Raw genomic sequence first — 19,010 nt, 5'->3', positions numbered from 1 at the left:
AATAAAAAGCTATCCTGACTATTCTTTCAAAACGAGGATGATTAGAAATTAAGAAAAGAAATAATCTAAAATCTAAAGTACGATTTTGATATAAATTGTACTTTTTGCTCTGAAACTGTGCCTGATGTTTTCTGGATTTTGTTTGTACTCCAAAGAATTATAGGAAGATGTTTCAAATTTAAATTATCGGTGTCTTGTACAAATATTTTGCATTGTATTACGAACATGTTATTTTTGTTTTGTATATGACAGAAAGTTTGAGGCAAGGGCATATATGATACATCTATTGATTATTCTCACCAAATTCTTTATTCGCAAGTGGAATTTTACAAGACAAAGACCCCTTTTTAGTGTTTTTATAAAGATTTTTAACTTTACATAAAAATCTATTAAATGCTGAACCAACAAAGAGGCCATGAAAGACTGTAAGGCATGTGTTACCTGTGAAGTATGTAGATAATTAATTAGAATTTGTGCCTTATATATATATTCTTTTTATGTACTTCATTTATGTTTTTATTATTTTTTTATTTTATTTTGTAAGTGTTTATTTCTGTCTATTTTACTTATTTATTGCGAGTTAACCCCCTGGCTCTTCAGTTTGAATGTCAGCATTTTACTCTGTCTCTTATTGCCATGTTGTGAAACACTACATGTGCACTTTGTAAAAAAAAAAAAAAAATCCCTTAATTCTCATTCGACGTTGTTCCATTTAAAGCCCGCCTCATGTTGACTGTGATTGGCCGAACACTGACACAACATGTCGTGATCTGCCCTGCTATTGGTTAAAAGAATATATCTCTCCTCCCTTCACATCTGGGTTCGGCCTACTTGCTAAAAACTCGGATTGTGGTTGGTTCCCAGTCAAATCATCAAATTTGAACTTCCGGTTAGTGAAAACGTTGCAAAACAGTCCCGACGGTAGTGGAGCAGGACAGTCACCAAGGAAAACCTGGATAACACAGCTTCAGGAAAAGTGAGTCACTTCATTTGTAAAGAGCAGAATGTTTCATGCAATTAGTTGTGTATATATATATTTCATGTGGCAGAATAAACCTTGTTTATAAATGTCAGCAGCTACTGACGCTACACAACATTGTAGACACCGACTATACATCAGCTATAGCTAATAAGCTAGTTAACGTAGCCTAAAAAAAGGGTAATTGCTGTCCTTAACGCTGTAAATATGTTGTGCATTTGTGTTTTACTAGACTGCAGGTGACTCGTGCACCGTACTGTAGTGGGCACGTGTTCATGAAATTAGCATGTCTTGAAACATGTGTAGCCAATCACGTCCAAGGTTAAACATAACGGAACATGTGGTTGTCCCAATGTTCTTTACATCGTTGTGTGTTACATCATTTTTAATTTAATGTCACTCAACATGTTACACAACTTGACTCTCTTTGTCTCTCTCTCTGTGTCTCTGTCTCTCCCACTCTGTCTCTCTGTTTGTCTCTCTCTCTCTCTCTCTACCCCCCCCTTTTTTACAGTGATGCTATCAGAGGTGATGCAGGTGCTGCGTGGGGCAGGTAAAGTGGGCTCCGCCCTGGTTTGCTCTCAGGGAGAACATCTCAAATTTATGGCCTGCAACTCCACCGTGGGAGCGGGAGTCAAAGTGGCTCAGGATGCGGTGGAGGGACTGGTGGGCAACTTCAGTGGCGGCAGCACTGCGGTGAGGATCCCTGCATAGACTCATGATGGGCATTTCATATAATGCATACAGTTTGATGCAGCCCAAGTTAGTAATTATTTGGCAAAATTACTTGTCCCAACAGTCAACAAAGGAGGACGTGTTTCCGGACGCAGAGGGTTGGGAAAATGTGGACCCCGATGAAGCAGCCAAATGGGCCACGGGGACCGAGTTCCCCTCTGATGCTCCAGAGCAAAACCAGACGGAAGCTGGAGCCGCAGCAGAGACGCCGACAGGTATGTGACATGTACACTTAGTATGTGGCACTAAAAGTTTAGTTTTTTTGTCTAAGAATATTTTGTTGTTTGTTTTCAAGCATTGAAATTATAGAAAAGATTGTTTTATATAATGTTGCGAGGTTTCACAACAATAAATACATCCAAAATTAAGTACAAAATATGCTTTATTTTTCATTTTTAGAAAACGTATTTCTGTCATCAAAGCATCTTCAGGGCTTGTAAAAGAAAGGGAATAATGGAAACCTCATAGCATTCATCCAATGTGAATGTATCCTCATTATTTACACTCTGAGTGCTACTTTTTTGACAGTATTTTGCCTTTGAATATTCAAGTTCTTGAAAAAACTGGAGAGCATGATATTTTTGTTCTTGTCCGTCAACTAGTCTGACGTTCAGACTGATACAATAAGACTTTAAAAGAGTCAGATTTCGGTTCTTTCTACTGTAGGAGTTCCTCCTTCCCCGGAGGCAGCTCCTGCCGGGACAGGCTGGCCGGGACAGAGCACTCGCTTCCTCCACACGACCCCCCGGTTTAACCGGTACTACTGCCAGACCAGGTCTGTCCACGACACGGTGGTGGCGAGACTCAACCCAGAGGACATCAAGAAGGCCAGGGAGGCCAAGAAGGCTCTGGTCAAACCTGTCAGACAGAAGGTGGGTTTAGATTGACTTTTAAAAAAGCAATGTGAGCTGTTGCAGATTATGAATATTCTCTATGAAGCAGTTTATGCTGTAAAGAGAGAACATTTATGTTTTATCTTAATTTGTGTGTTTAATCTTTCTGGGGTTATTTTGATGAACTAGTATCTAAAGAGACGGATCCTGTATCGAGGAGACATTCAAACATTTGATCTTGTCATGTGAGTGATTGTTCAGATAGATGACTGAGGTAGAAGCAATACGCAGAATACGTTTTTTAAATATGCTCTGGTATGTTTTCTCTCAGCTGAGTGACCGTGCCAGAGAGAGCAAGGTTCCCGCCACAAGAATCAGCAGGCTGGTTAATTTTGGGGGTAAGAACAATACACTTTTTCATTCGTTTTTCAGTTGTTGCACGTATCATATTTTGCAAAGAGAGAATGTATATAGCTTATGAAACACACAAGTGTTGTTTCAGCTAACTGCTGAAACAACAGCAGTTAGCTGTTCCCTACTGATTCAAACAGAGAATCAAATGTCCGAAATAACCCCGCGATGACGGGATGCTTCGTTATTAACGGACAAGTCAGAATCAATGTAATTAACACAACCAGAACCAGTCACATAAAATGTCAAGTATGACAAATCAGTCCAGCAACACTGCGGCGCTAGAGCAGGAGCCATTCATATTATTCATAAAAATGACACGATAGACAAATTAACAGTTACTGCAGATGTAAAAAAAAAAACGCAGTTTGTCACTTACCGAATGCTGTTCACTTAATGCTCCTTTCTTTGTCGACAAAGAGTTTAATCTCAGTACATCGTTTCAGTTCCAGTAAGAAGTCCTTCTCATTCATGGACCAATCGACCGCGACCGGCCGGCGTGAAAGCGCGAAAGCCGGCCGGCGTGGCCGGCGCGACCGGATGGAAAGAAAAGTGCCTCTGCACATTAGATAATGCTCCCATAAACATTTATTTGATGCAATGCAGAGACGCACCTACAAATACATCGGAGGACGGGTCACCTGGTCCGAAGAGGCTCCCTGAGATACAATAATGATATAAATACATCGTATACAAATGCACATCTGTGCTGAGTACGTAGTGAACATGGTCTCTATGTGACTGCATATATAAACACACTCATGCATAGTGAGATGGTGAAGAATTCAATCAATAAGAAAACCACAAGATGTGTACAACTTAAATACCACCAGACTTAAGCGTCTGGTTTAAACCATCATAAACATTATGATGTCTTCCAGATGTGCGTGCTTTTGTGATTAATACTAATGCTCTGTAAAAATGATACTTTAAGATTGAAATGTTTACTGTTATTAGTTCATGAGTGAACTAATACTGTTTTTGCAGTATTTCTGAAATGTCAGACTTTTTAGATATCGGACATGAAATATGATTTCACTCTTCAACTATGTGTCGATTCAGCGCTTCCCTCAAGCAATCTGTTAAGTGGCCCCTAAATGAAATACTCTCTCGTTGTCTCCGTGCTGCAGGACTGGCAGTAGGACTCGGGATCGGTGCCATCGCAGAAATGGCAAAACAGTCATTGGCAGGCAAACCCAAACGAGGTAAAGACATTGTTCTGTCCTCCCGTCCTGTGAAGGAGCGTGCGGTCCGGTGCACGCTCGGCAGACCCAGCAGACGGATGGACAGCTGCTCGGCCCTGGAGAAGGTTCTCATGTGTCAGCACCTGCCAGGGTCTGGACAGGCATTACATCAAAAGCTGTTAACAAGGACTTGAAGACAGGCTTTAATATGTGTTAAATGAACAGTGTCTAATGGCCGCTGCCCGCGTTTGTTACAAGGCGGGAGCGTAATCTTTAACATGGAGCACTTTGAAGACGCTTTCGAGGACAAATTACTCTTGTTGCTCTTCATGCTATTGTTGTGCTTTATATCACTGCTAATAATCCTGTGTCTTCTGATCTGTCTTGTAGATGAGAGTGCTTTGTTAGACTCTCCTCTCCTGTCGGAGGCCAATGCCGAGAGAATAGTCAACACGCTGTGTAAGGTCCGTGGGGCTGCACTCAAGATCGGACAGATGTTCAGCATTCAAGGTACACGTCGAACGGTGGTCAGATGTCTTCGCAGTCTCGGAGCATTTCTGATATCTTCTCATAATTCCTTCTTCAGACAACAACTTCATCAACCCTCAGCTGCAGAAGATCTTTGAGAGGGTCCGGCAGAGCGCCGACTTCATGCCGTCCTGGCAGATGAACGTAAGCATGAACGCTCCCTAACACCTAAGCATGAACGCTCCCTAACACCTAAGCATGAACGCTCCCTAACACCTAAGCTTGGTTTATACTCTCTTAGTTGTGCACCTCTGAGGTTTTCAGACACGACTGTCCCAAATAGCTCACTGATAAAAAGATGCTTACATTTGTGATTTTACAAAGACAGACAATTCGTTTTTATTCGCTTTAGAAACAGGAAGTCTTAAAGAGCTTCATTTGAGTAAATATTTTGCAGCCAAACCAAATTGTTTTCAGGATATTCAACCTTCGTCTCCTCCCCATACAGGGCCTGTATGAAGGCACTAATGTATGAGAAATGAGTTTACAGTTAATTACAATTCCTCCTGTGTTGTGGAGCTAAAGTGTTGTTCATACAAAAATGACACCCTGATCTGCCTAGTTACAAAAACTCAGAGGTGCACAACCAAGTGGACTTGGTTAATGCTCAGTTAGGGGTTTTATCTTTCTGTCGAGATTGTTCGCATTCATGTTGGAACAAATTTATCAGAAGTTAAATGTCTGACGACGAGGCAACTACAATCTCAAACCGTGTCCGTCTGTCGAGAAAACCTCTGTTTACATATTGTTGAATTTAAAGGAGCCGAGCTCACCGGTAAACATCTGCTTACAAAAGGTAATTTGTGATTTCTTAAGTTATTCAGCAAACATGATTTATTTAACATAACTCGGTATTCATTTCAGCTGAATTTGAAATTAAGAAACGTTCCGAGATGATGCCTGTCTGCCTTAACGATGCAGTTTAAATCTGAGTTCTACTGAAGTGAAACGCAGAGTCTTGCTTTAAAGATGGTTTGACCAAGTATTTATGATTTATGTCTGTTTATGTGAAGTTCAGATACATATTTGTAGAGTTAAAAACTTTTTTTTTTTCTTGTGTAGAAAGTTCTGGAGGAGGAACTGGGGCCCGGCTGGCGGGAGAAGCTAGCGTCCTTTGAAGACAAACCGTTTGCTGCGGCGTCCATCGGCCAGGTTCATCATGGGGTGTTAAAAGACGGGAGAGAGATCGCCATGAAGATCCAGGTATTCATACACACTCGTTATTTCTGTCTCTCTAATAATAACCTTTGTCTGCATTGATTTGTTATCCTGTTATTCCCATATTCCTCCCAGTACCCCGGAGTGGCAGAGAGCATCCACAGTGACATAAACAACCTGATGTCGGTGCTGAAAATGAGCGTGGCCCTGCCAGGAGGTAACAGCGACACCTTATAATTAGTGGTGAAATCCGTGAAGATGTTACAATGTGAAAAACAAATCGGTGTTGAAATTAACAGGAGTAGAGCTAATAACGCTGACCGTGCTGCTAACGGCTAACGTACGGAGGTTCCATTCGGTTACATTATGATGCGTTCAGGGTCTGTTCAGTGAAAATGAGTGAAGGTAGATTATAACGTTATCATGATGTGTTCACTTGTGATCTTGTAGTTCTGGTGAGAAACTTGAATAAATCCCGTTGTTTGAAGGAGATGTTTTCACAGCAACATAAATAGATATTAGAGATGAGCTGTTTAACTTTCTAACACGAGGTGTAAGCAGCTTTATAATCATTAAATCATAATCATTTAAACTGTGGGATTTATGGAAATAACCACTATAGATGACTACAACAAAGAGTTTAGAGTTTTTGATGGTTTACTGACTTCAGAGTGGTTGAAAGGATTTTTGGTGGTGAAAACAAACAAACAACAAAAATGATCTGTATCGTCCAATACGGATCATCGACGATCGGCAATTGGTAACAAAAAGGTGTGACTGGGAAGTCTCTAAATGTTATATTTGCTCCCTTTTTTCTTTTGTGCTGATCCGACCCGTGACTCAAATCTGTGTTACAATCTGAACCGTGAGTTTTGCGCACCCCATATTATATTTAATTAATAAAACCATATTGAGGCAGCGTGATATTTTAAGATACTGCTGTTGTGCCCCATCATTATATTAGGAGGTGACTGGTGACTATAGATTGTTCTCCCATTGAGTCTCTTCTGTTCCTTCATTCCAGCATTTCCCTGTTTCAGTGTAGACCATGAGGTGGTGCTGTTGTTGGTGAAACGTTACTGAGTGAGGACGTCTGCAGCTGTTACTTGTGTCCTTATTATGTTCAATCCCGTGCTTCTGTCAAAAACATGAAACTATTTATTATAACTAATGATTACACCGTTCTATAGTTATCCAAATGTAATGTACACACCGTCACAGTCCCACAGACACCGTGACACATGTTTCCATGTTCTCTTCAGTTTTCCCTGCTGAGTTTTGCACCGTTTGTTTTTTCCACAGGTCTGTTTGCAGACAACAGCTTAGAGGTTCTTCAGAGGGAGCTGGCGTGGGAGTGCGACTATAAGAGGGAGGCCGAGTGTGCCAAGAAGTTCAGGTGGGTTTATTGAGCCATAAAACCTCTTCCACTGAACCCCACTGGTGAGGCGTTCCACGTCGTTTAACTGCACAGAACACAAACCACATCAAATTAGCCATAAAGATTCAGGAGGGTTACTCTATAATTAGACAGGCCGTTCACTAAATGTTTGCTCCTGCCACTAAACTGCACATAAACTGCTCATAGACTGTATGTAGCTCTGATTTTATTAAAACATCAGAAATTCAAAGCTTTGTATTTCCTTTTCTTCTTATTTTATCACTTATATATTCTTTTGAGAGGTACTTTACTCCTGCTACTATTAGAACCAAATATATTATTATTGTCATATACGGGAGAAGTTTCAGTTGGTTGCAATCTACAACCTCACCACTAGATGTTGCCAAATCCTACGCACTGCACCTTTAATTAATATCTCCCTCTCTCTCTCTTTCTTTCTCTCTTTCTTTCTTTCTTTCTTTCTTTCTTTCTTTCTTTACGGACTGTTTATGTCTGGCCTCCAGGTCCATGCTGGAGGGAAATGAGTACTTCCAAATCCCGAAGGTGATCGATGAGCTGTCAGGCCGCAGAGTGCTGGCCATGGATCTGGTACAAGGAGTCCCACTGGACCGCTGCGTAGACCTGGACCAGGAGACCAGGAACGATGTACGGGGATGAGTCAGCAGGCGTCCCGAGTCTGGGAATGTGTCTAATTCTGTTGGCATATTACAAATGACGACAGCAGGATGTTCTTTTAAAGGAAACATTATCAACTATGTTTGTATTAGGTGGTAAAGCTCAATTTAATTTTCAGCAAACCAGGAATTATAAACCACTTTAAAGTAATACAAGTGCTGGAATCTATTTATCTTCATCTATTTATGGAAAGTGAAAGAAGGGTCATGGAGTTTGGCATAAGGCAGACGCTAACAGGCGGATTGAACATCACAGTCTGGACTTCTAATTGTGGGACCCAATTAGAGCTGAAACCCTCTGACGAGTAGAAGGAGCTGATTATATCGGCCTGTTCCTCCTCTCAGGAGGACATGATGTGACAGGTGCAGCTCCGAGCGGAAGCGTTGCTCATTAACTCATAGAAACAAGTTTCTTGCTCGCATATTGTACAGCAGGACCTCAAACAGCATGAAAAAGACAGCAGCAGCAGCAGCAGCAGCAGCAGCAGTGAAAACTGTCAAAATAAAGCATCTAACAGTTGAGATGAATGCACCTGGAGCATAGCCTACAGTAAGGCAGCATCTTTAGACATGCTGAGAGCTACCGCAGTAGAAATGATACTGATAATAACAGCATGGCTGTGAACACAACCCTCATCTCTCATCTCCAGATCTCTTACAAAATCCTCCAGCTGTGTCTCAGGGAGGTGTTTGAGTTCAGGTTCATGCAGACGGACCCGAACTGGTCCAACTTCTTCTACAACTCAGACACCAACAAGGTGAGGGCGGTGTGGATTTAAAGCTGTGAATGAGTTGTCTTGAGGGATGCCACGTTGACCAAATATTTAACCGGACCAAATGTGTCTTATCTGTAGATCGTTCTGTTGGACTTTGGGGCGTGCAGAGGCTACGAAGAGAAATTCACAGATGACTACATACAGGTATGAAGATGCCCAGCAGTGAACCTCACAACAGGATTCATGCAACAAGATTTCTTTGAATCAAGAAGCACTTTGAGTCAAAATTTGAAGAAAAAAAATGACACATTTCCTCATCATTGTGTGTGTGTGTGTGTGCGTGTGTTCAGGTGGTGCACGCGGCCTCCGTGGGTGATCGAGCCACCGTTCTTTCCAAATCGAAGGATTTGAAATTCCTGACAGGTTTCGAGGCCAAGGTGAGGTATTTTGGTCTCTGCTGCTGTGCTCATTTATTTTTGATATGGTTTATCCTCCTCGGTCGTCTCCATTCATTTGTGTCTCTCTCTACCTCAGTCTCTCTCCCTGTAGTTATAGTGCAGGAGCCTCCTTCTCTACATGTTTGTTGTATCTTTACTAAAGAACTCGTGTTTTTACTTTTTAAATGTGAGGAATGATGTCGGAGTGAGCGCTGCAGCAGGTGTTTCAGTGTTGGCCAAGTGTCCTCTAGTGTGGGTTCTTTCTTGGTGTTTTCCTTCGTATTATGTAGCGCTGGGCCACATATATCAATGTTATATCAATATCTTGTTATGAGACTAGATATCATCTTAGATTTTGGATATCGTAATATAAGGTAAGTAACTTTATTAATCCTGAAGGAAATTCTTGTGCCAGAGCTTCATTAAGATTACAACAGAAGAAAAGCAAAAAATAAATGGAATATAATACAAACATATAAGTATGAACAATAGAATAACAATTATTAAGTGTGAAGATGGCTTAAGTGTCATCTTTTTAAAGGCTGCATTACAGTAAAGTGATGCAATTTTCTGAACTTATCGGACACATTTAATCATAATATCCATATTACTGACGATTATTTACCATAACCCTCATTCTGTAAGTATTTTGTGAAAGTCAAAACTAATAGTCAACCCTACAATTTCGAGGTGTTTGGTCACAAATATCGCTCAGCCCTAGTATTGTTTATAAAATGTAGAGAAAACTACTTGTTATGCATAAATAAACACTATTTATTTGAAGTTGGAGATAAAAATGTGTACATACACCATGGATATAATACACACGTCATCATCTCAGGCTCACTCAGAGTTTACACACTCAAAAAACAGCTTAAAGTCTGTTTCAGTGAGTAAACAAATGTTTACTTTTCTACTCTACAGCTGTCAGCTTCAGTATTGAAACATCAGTTCATTATTCTCACACACACACACACACACACACACACACACACACACACACACATGGCCGTTGTAACGCCTCTCCGTGCTCCCCACCAGGCCTTCGAGGACGCCCACGTGGAGGCCGTGATGATCCTCGGCGAAGCCTTCTCGTCCGTGGAGCCCTTCGACTTCGGCACCCAGAGCACCACCCAGCGCATCCAGAGCCTCCTCCCCATCATGCTGCGCTACCGCCTCACCCCTCCGCCCGAGGAGTCGTACTCCCTCCACCGCAAGATGGCCGGCTCCTTCCTCATCTGCTCCAAGCTGAAGGCGCGCATATCGTGCAGGGACATGTTCCTGGACGTGTACAACGCCTACAACCAGCGGAGGCAGGAGGAGGAGGAGGAGCAGGCGGAGCAGGCGGCCCGGGCCAGTGCGTAGACGCTTCTGGACTTTTTCAGAACGAGAGTAAAGACAGAAAAGATGGAGACTTCATCAATATGTAACTGGCAACGTGCTCTAAAGAGGACCACGACTTTCTATGGTCGGCTCCTTCACGTACAAGATCACTGACATCAGTGTGAGGTCATGAGGATTTGGGCGATCGCGACCCAACGCTGACTCATCGAGGACTGACTTTAAGCTCTCACTGTCCTGTGCAGTGACTCTGACTGAATGTGAGCTGTGCCATAGAAAATATATACTGATGCCCAAAACGGTTATATTACTGATTAAATATGTGAACTGAAGACAGGATTATTTAACTCATTTGGCGTGTTGTGTGTGTTTGATTTTCATGGCCCAATGGTTACACCGCCGTCGCAGATCCTCAAAATGCAAAAAGTACATTTCCTTTGTTTCCTCCCCCTGGTTAGAAAGTATTAATACTTTCACAGCAAAGGTCCACCATGTTACAAGAGAAAACATCTTCTGTCTCAAGGACGCATGATAAGCCCTGCATTGCATATCTGATGCCGCCAAGTGCTCTTTCTGTTTGTGCTAGAAGGACTTTAATGTGCTGCGAAGTTCGTTTTTATCCTGAATGTGAAGCCTGGCAGACGACATGTGATGGTCTAATAGAAACCCGGCGAGTAACGGCCGTGCATTGTAGAGAATATTTGGCATAAATCTCCATAATGTGAAATGCTTTCGGCCCGTTTTTATGGCTTCTTTATGACACAGATGAGTTCTGTAACCAACAAGACGGTGTGCTGTGAGTTTTTCTTTTTTTATAAAATAAAATAATATTTCCCCATTTCACACTCTGAGCTTCACTGGCAGGTGTCAAAGAAGGACTTCCTTCACTCCATTGATCTTTCCATTTCTCTTTTAGACCTCTTTGGGGAATATTGACATGTTTGACCTCGTTCTCCACTCTACGCTGTTCTTCTATCGACCGTCTAACTAAATGTGAGATATGAGCTAATTGTGGCGTTGATGGCTTTATTTATTTTTCACAGAAACTATTTTCATGTCAAGGCAGCGCCGTCTTATTTGGTCCTCAATCGAGCCGTTACTGCCCTGCTCACAGAATGTTGTTCACACCGCAGGAGCTGAGATGTGAGGCTTTCACTGACCTCGTAAAAACCTGATGGAGCCTTTTTTTTTTTTTTTTTTTTTTTTTTTTTTTACTGGATCTCCATTAGTGCAGTTAGTGGCCCTCTGTTGCATCCTGTACAGTACAGCTGCCCAGCACAGTGAGGCTGGCTCTCACCCTTTTAGTTTTTTTTGGGAATCGGCCACAGTTAGTAACTGCAGCACATGTCGAGAGAAGGAGGAAGGAAAAAAGAAAGGAGCATTCTTCTCTTTCAGTTTCACGCAACGGAAAGTTTGAGCCGGTTTCTCTGCATGTCAGAAGCAGCTGGCTGCAGTTTGTTGGAGGAGAGTTGGCTGAACACTGGACTGCTGAGGACGATGATTCCTACCAGGACCAGTTCCTTTATGAGGTTTAATACATGTCCGGAGAATGTTTGTGTTCACGTTATGTTGCTGAATGAAAGGTAGTGACTGTGTGAACATTGAGGGACAGCTGGCCCAGTAGGCTTTAACTGGCTTTTATATATTCCCTGTTATAGTAACCTTTTTTTTCTATGCTTGTTTTTCCATTTTTGTTTTATGACTTTCAGCTGATTTTGTATCGATGTAATATTTATCAGCAGGATTGCAGCCACCATTGTGGACAATTAATGGTCTTTTTTTTGGGGGGGGGGGGCAGATAAAGGCAGATTCCAGTATATACATTTAGACTCCATATCATTCAAGATCCCTGTCAGACATTTTTAAACAAAAATACTAATGATGATGAATCATTTGTGGCTGCTGGACACAAAGACAACCTTCACTGTGAAGTTCATGCGCATATCTATGCTGGAGGTTTCCACGTCACACTTGTATAAATTAGCATACTGGACCCTGATTGGCTTCCAGACTAGTTGTGATGTCACCAAATGCTGCTCGTACATCGACGTGTTGAACTGATTTAAGGAGAGCTCAGAGAAACCGTCTTCTGAAAACAGCTTTCTAGTGTCAAACTCTGCACAGTCAAGCTCAAATATCAAAGATTTAACACAGACTTTAAATTTGACTACTTTCAGGCCAACCAAAAAATAAATAATTTATTCAGCATTTCTCTAATATAATTTTCATTCTTGACCGCGTGTGGAGGGCTCTGACATAAAGTCTGTAATCTGAAATGCCTTTGGTCCTCATGTTGGGAAATAAAAGTGACAGTGAATCTAATTGAAAAGCTAATACAATATAATTCAAACGCTCCATTACATATACTATCATTTTCCAAATGACTCCATTATATTTATATCTTCAAAGTAAAGTGCTATCAAGGCTGAACGCTGCCTTTATTCAACATCCATTATTCAACAGAGTGCATTTAAACAGCATAAACGTCACTGTAATGACCTAAAGGACCTGAGCTCAGGCTCACACTGGCAACCTGACAAAGTGCCCTTCAGCAAGGCAGCGGCTCCCTGGTGCAGCAAGTAGACTTAGTAGTGTACTTAAGTACGATTGTGAGGTACTTTACTACAACGTTTCCATTCTATCCTACTTTACTTCTTTCCACATTTCACCACTCTTCACTATTAATATACACTTGTTTTAACATACTTTGTTTGTTTACCATATACTATAATAAATGTTATACTTGTAGATTATGTCTCTTGCTATTGCACTGTTTATTGTTATGTTATATTATATCAATTAGCCAAATTCCTTGTATGTGTAACGTACTTGGCAACGTAAACCATTTAGGATTCTGACTAGTAACTGTGTCAGAGAATCATAATACATATATAAACATGACATGCTTACTGTGATACTACTACTAATCTGCTCAGTAGCAGACTCGCTGATACAAAGTATACAAAATCGGCCCCACAGTGATGAACTAGTTTATAACATGAAATGCTCTTACATGTTAAAACAGCATATATGACACTTTGAAAGGAGCCATTCTGCATATTGAGGTACTTTAACTTCAGTAACATTTAGAATCCAGGACTTTTATTTGTAACCGAGTACTTTCACACCATTTTATTTGTACTTTTACTTCAGTAAAGGATCATAAAGGCTCTGTAAGCACAATGAGGATTTCCTGACAGGGATGACTGGAGGAACTCATTATCACAGTGCGGCTAAAAGGCCGCACGGTGGCGCAATGGAGCGACAGAAAACAGAGCCCTGTTAGTTTCTTTTCTTTTTTTTCTTCTCTTGGAAAAACATCAATGGGGAGAGCGGATTTGCATGTCCGGCCGCCTGTGCCAATGGGCGCACTGGGAAGGCTGGGTTAACGGGTGGAGCCGGAGGACGCAGCCCAGTAAGTACACAGTCAACAACCAAAGCATCCGAGAGTACTACAGACACACACATCCCACCGAAATCTCCCTTCAATCGCTCTTCTCAACCTTTTTTATTTTTGTAATTGCGCGCGTGTGTGTGTGTGTGTGTGTGTGTGTGTGTGTGTATATATATATATACACATATATATATATATACATATATATATATATATATATGTGTGTGTGTGTGTGTGTGTGCACCAACCAGGTTGATTCGCGGGTCCACATCGCCTCCAACACATCGCTTCCACCGCGCGGATGAAGAAGATTTGGTGAGATTTACCGGATCATTCTCGTTTATCCTGTGAGATATATATAAATATATATATCCTTCTTGGTCCGGGGTCCTGGATTTACCCAGAGGAGGAGCGGGGAGCCGATCATCCGTCGTTGTCTTGGGTGAGTTCACTTCACCCCCCCCCCCCCCCGTCCAACCTGGCATCCCTACATTTACTGACTTTACTGGGTTTATTCTGATGTCTTTATAATGAATGAACCGAGAAAGTGCGCGAGCCACTCTATAATTACATTTTTTTTTTAATCCACGATTTTGTGAGTTAGCGGGGTAATTTATTTCTAAATGTTGTGGGTGCAACTGCAGCGCTCGTGGACACGGATCTCGCCAGTGGGCCCATATGTGCGTGAAATGAATGAAATGTGGCAGCTCCAGCCTTTGATAGCCGTTTACATCCTTAATCCAGAAAGGAGGAGGAAGTATTGTAGCAGCACTCTGGTCGGCTCTCACACTAAACTACCGGCACACAGAAGGTCTCAATGTGAACACAATCTTACGAATATTCAGGAATAATCCAATAATGCCATTTCGATTTTTTAAAAACTGCAACTTTCTAGGTCTAGTATGTTTTATAGCTCCTTAATATGCTCATATATGACACCGATTATTGTAAAGTGGTTACGTCATTATTGGCGTGGGAATGAGATGATGTGACATCGGTTGGTTGGTTGTTGGGTAATTATCGGTTCATGGGGTTTTGCGTGTTTTTTATTATTATTCAGGACAGCATGGCCACCGAAACACGCGCCCCTCAGTTTGAATATGTAAGACCATAATTCTACCTGACTGCGGGATCTCTCTCTCTCTCCGTTGCGTCACTGCTGCCTGGTTAATTGTGTCGTTGTTGGGTTTGATTGCATCATTTAAAAAACTTCTTTCGGGTTTATTCTTTGGTGGGAGGGGGCGGAGTGCTGCCGCTTAATGTGGTAGCTCACACATTTCCTGAACACCAATAGGAGATTCAGAGCACATTAGAGCAGAAATCGAGACTGTGGCTGTAATTAACACACACACACACACACACACACACACACACGCTCACACGCTCACACACTTGGCACATGCCTGCATCTATAGGCCCAGTAAATGCATGCGGCTCTATTGTCTGCGGTGCTCCATCTGTTCCATGACATGGCATTCCTCAGACAGCCAGTCATGCAGTTAGGGGGTGGTCTACCCCGACCCAATGCCTCTGTGTGTGTGTGTGTGTGTGTGTGTGTGTGTGTGTGAGAGAGAGAGAGTCACATGGGGTGTATTAAGAGAGTAAGTGCAGTGCTCAGGGTGTATCAGCCCACAAGCCCTAGACCACCTGCATAGACTGCTCCTGGGTCAGGCTGAAGGGCCTGGTTTGGCTCAGGATTCGGTCATTTAAAGCACTGCATTTGGCCTGAGATTAGGCCGGAGGATGACGCGGTTTGGTCTGGAGTATGTATGAGCCACGTTAAGGCTAGGTTTTGTCTAGAGCTGGGTCTAGAGGAAGGCCAGAGTTGGTCCAGAGCTGTGGCTTTGGCTCGATTTGAGCTAAAAGCTGTGGCCAGAGGGCAGTTCAATTTGGCCTGGAACGTGAGCTACATTAGGCTAGTTTAAAGCTATGACTGGGGCTATAGTTAGGGCTCGAGGGGGCTAAATTTGTGGGGCTAGATGAAGGCTAAATTTGGTCCTGAACTGGGGCTAGAGAAAAGCTAGACTTGGACTCAAGCAGGGGTTAGAAGAGAGAGGTGCCAAACCAAGGGGCTGCTGGATATAAATTGCTCTGATGTAGCTAATCACTGTTGCAACTCAGTCGTCACAACTGGAGCATAATTACACCACCCCCATCCAAACAGCAGTACACACACACACACACACACACACACACACACACACACACACACACACACAAATGCACACATATACACACTATCCATTTCCCCTCAGACCACTTGCCCTCTTCCACTGCTCTGATTGCTGCATGAGGTATTGGCTGTCTTTTGTTGTCCACACACACACACACACACACACACAAGGGGGAGGGGGCTGGTGCAGCTGAGACCACAATACAGCAGGGATCAGAGGTCATCCAGCTGGCCAATCAGGGGGCTGTCTGGGTGTGCTGGTGGCGGAGCAGGGCGTGCCCCCCCCCCCCCCTTTGTGCTGGTCAGGGTGGGTCTGCTAAACAAGCGGTTCCACTTCCAGCCCCCGGCCCTGCTACTGCCGGCGGCCACATTGTGCTTCCTCAGAGCCAGTCACAGCAACCTCCGGACACTTTAATAGAGTGCAGGTCAGGGGCCGGTCCAGTTAGGAGGAAGAGGAAGTCTCCTTCTCTGGCTCACAAAGAGAGTCCAAGCACAAAAAGTGTAAGACATGCACCGAGGTGGATTCTCTGTGACGACCACCATGTTGCATGTTGGATGGCGATGAGTGTTTAGAGGATTCACGGTGTTCCCCTTGTAAAATGTGTGCGCGTGGGCGTTAATGAGTGAAACCAAACCCTGCAACCAAAAAAACCAACTAAATTGACTACAGAGTTCTTTTTCTGGCGGTAGGCTTAATTAAAGAAACAGAAATACGATAATGAGATTTAAAGTGAAGACGGTGAAGAGATGAGGGACTGAAAGAGATAGAGTGGTGGAAAAATGAAGACAGCAAGGTGCTGAGGAGGAGAGAGGGAGACAATACAACAGAGAGGAAGAAGAAGAAGAGGTAAAGAGAGAGTTGTGGGTGTAAAAAGAACAAGAGAGACGAGGGAGAGCGAAACGTGTAAATCAGCCAACGGGGACACTAGAAACCATTTGTTCCCTGGTCGCTGGCTTTCCATTTGTGGTAGAAACAGCTCTGCTCATTGGACGTCATCACGTCAGTCTGCACAGAAGATGTACTTTCCATCTAAAATCCACACGTCATCCTCACTTTCTCTCTCTCTCTCACATACTTCCAACTCTGCTGTCTGACTAAGTGCCTCCAGTATGTGCTGAGTGGAGTTATCTGATTTCTACAGGCTAGTTAAATGCAACCACTCCCCCCCCCCCACACACACATACAGTTCCATTACTGCACAGGCTAATGGCATGCTCATGGTGCAAAGACACAGGCCCATTGTTCTGTTTGTGTGCATTGGATCCGCGCTTAATGCCGTGCGTTGTGTTGATCCGGATTGATAAACGATTGGAGCGATGGATTTGAATTCCTGTCAAGTGGACACTCATGTGTGAAGGCTGCGGTTTGTGTTTTTCTCTGTTTGACAATGTGTGTGTGTGTGTGTGTGTGTTTCCCCGGCGATCAGCAGTTTATTTCTTTGCTTCAGTGACGTTTCTCTCTGCAGATAACGGGGAAAGTGGAAACGGGTCTTTTCTCAGCAGCCGCAACTCTGAGCGGAACGCTCATCCCGACTAATAGCTGTCACTTTGAGTTGCGAGGGGTTTCATTTCTTGTCTCATTGGCCTCTTGATTTATTCGTTGGTGATGACCTATTTCAGCCTGTTTAGCTGTTGACGCTCGGGATGCAGCAGCTCGATGAGGAACGTGTGCAGAAAACTTGCAATGCAAAAAAACAAATGCATCCTTCAGGGTCTGATTTGATCTTTTTCCCATGTTTTTAGCAACTGCTTTGTCTGCTGCTTGTCCATAGTTTTCACTAGTGCTGAGCAACATATTGATAATATATCGATATCGTGATATAAGACTAGATATCGATAATATGGCAAGAGTTGTCTTTTCCTGTTTCTTAAGGCTTACGGTAAATTGATATTTTCTAAAATTATAAGACTGTTCCAGCTGTTCTATTGTTTGCCTTTTATAATAAGTCATTATATCCACATTCCTCAAAAACCTCACATCATACAACATCGTCTGGATATCGAGCTATTTGGTCAACAATATTGAGATATTTGACTTGTTTCCGTATCGCCCAACCCTATTTTTCACACGGTTTGTCCCAAATTACACCGGGCACCTACAGTGAAAGTCCAAAGACAGAATGCATTTCACCCCAAACCTCCCTCTGCAGTGTGAACACACTGGTGTGCAAGATTTCTACAAAAAGCCTCGACTGCCTACAGAGGAGGCTGAACACAGTCTCAGTGTGAGATTCATGGCAGAATGACAGAATTACCAAATAATTAATCATCTCTTCCCTCCATTGCTCCACATGGGTCACATTTGAGGAAAGAGCACATGGACTGTTGGTAGATTTGAGGGGGTTAAAGGAATAGATTTGATGGCTAAATAGCTTAAAGACGGAGGAAAGAAGTGTGTCGACCATGAAGGTTATGAAACCTCCAATCAGCTCGGGCAATTTAGGTAAGGAAATTAATTAGTAATGCTTTCCCCTCCCTTAACAACCTCTATTAAAGTGTCTTTGAGCAAGGCACAGAGCCCCCATCTCCTGTGAGAACAAAGCCGTTCCTGGTCAAGTTAGATTTAGCTGTGTGATGGCAGGGTGCTTGCAGAACAGCGTATACATGCTTTCAAGCTTCCCTGGATTAAAGGACAAGCATGATTGCGTAATCAGGACTCTCCATTTGATCTATACACGGGGGTAAACGAGCCCAGATGGCCCATCTGCACTGTTATTCATCGCTGGAACCCTGGCATTGTTAGTTTCTAATCTTGTGTTATTTACGGTACCTACAACCCACGTAACGACGACTTTCCACTGCACTCTGCCTGTAACAGTGTGTGTGTGTGTGCACTGTGCAGCTGAGCTTTGCTCTCACAGCGTGGAGAAAAAACACTATTTAATACGAGGCTGGCTTCTCCCGCTGCACTTTTTCAGTGTAATGTCGAGGAAGAGAGATTGTTAGTGACAGAGAGAACCCAAGTTAAATCTTCCAGAGCACAGAGGGGCCTATTCAGTATGAGAGAGAGAGAGAGAGAGAGAGAGAGAGAGAGAGAGAGAGAGAGAG

At 42.9% G+C, this 19,010-nt stretch overlaps 2 protein-coding genes across 4 annotated transcripts in view; both read left to right on the top strand.

Annotated features, from left to right (window-relative positions):
• Positions 1-895: 895 nt before the first annotated feature.
• On the top strand, positions 896-12,177 carry coq8b (coenzyme Q8B). Its single transcript, XM_031861205.1, has 16 exons — positions 896-976; positions 1,494-1,675; positions 1,779-1,929; positions 2,381-2,586; positions 2,879-2,945; positions 4,089-4,163; positions 4,533-4,652; positions 4,729-4,814; positions 5,733-5,873; positions 5,964-6,045; positions 7,131-7,224; positions 7,731-7,872; positions 8,552-8,659; positions 8,756-8,821; positions 8,968-9,054; positions 10,096-12,177. Coding segments are annotated over exons 1-16 (1,932 nt in total). The 5' UTR covers positions 896-975; the 3' UTR covers positions 10,420-12,177.
• Positions 12,178-13,745: 1,568 nt separating this feature from the next.
• numbl (NUMB like endocytic adaptor protein) overlaps positions 13,746-19,010 on the top strand; it is a 56,262-nt gene continuing 50,997 nt past the window's right edge. The window contains exons 1-2 of one of the 3 annotated variants that reach the window (XM_031860622.1): positions 13,746-13,810; positions 14,041-14,231. The gene's annotated coding sequence lies outside the window, so the exon portion shown is untranslated. Of the gene's footprint in view, positions 13,811-13,988; positions 14,232-19,010 lie in introns of those variants that run through there. The other 2 variants (XM_031860623.1, XM_031860621.1) reach the window with 2 other exon arrangements.

The sequence above is a fragment of the Anarrhichthys ocellatus genome, unplaced genomic scaffold, assembly GCF_004355925.1.
Source record: "Anarrhichthys ocellatus isolate YVR2014 unplaced genomic scaffold, GSC_Weel_1.0 scaffold24, whole genome shotgun sequence".
In the NCBI taxonomy this organism is placed as follows: domain Eukaryota; kingdom Metazoa; phylum Chordata; class Actinopteri; order Perciformes; family Anarhichadidae; genus Anarrhichthys; species Anarrhichthys ocellatus.
Note: the sequence above shows the minus strand (reverse complement) of the source record. Positions and strands in the feature narration are given on the sequence as shown.

Coding starts and splice junctions, on each gene's coding strand:
- coq8b (XM_031861205.1), top strand. Junction 6,046..7,130: donor GAGCGTGGCCCTGCCAGGAG/GTAACAGCGACA, acceptor TTTTTTCCACAG/GTCTGTTTGCAGACAACAGC. Junction 8,822..8,967: donor TCACAGATGACTACATACAG/GTATGAAGATGC, acceptor GCGTGTGTTCAG/GTGGTGCACGCGGCCTCCGT.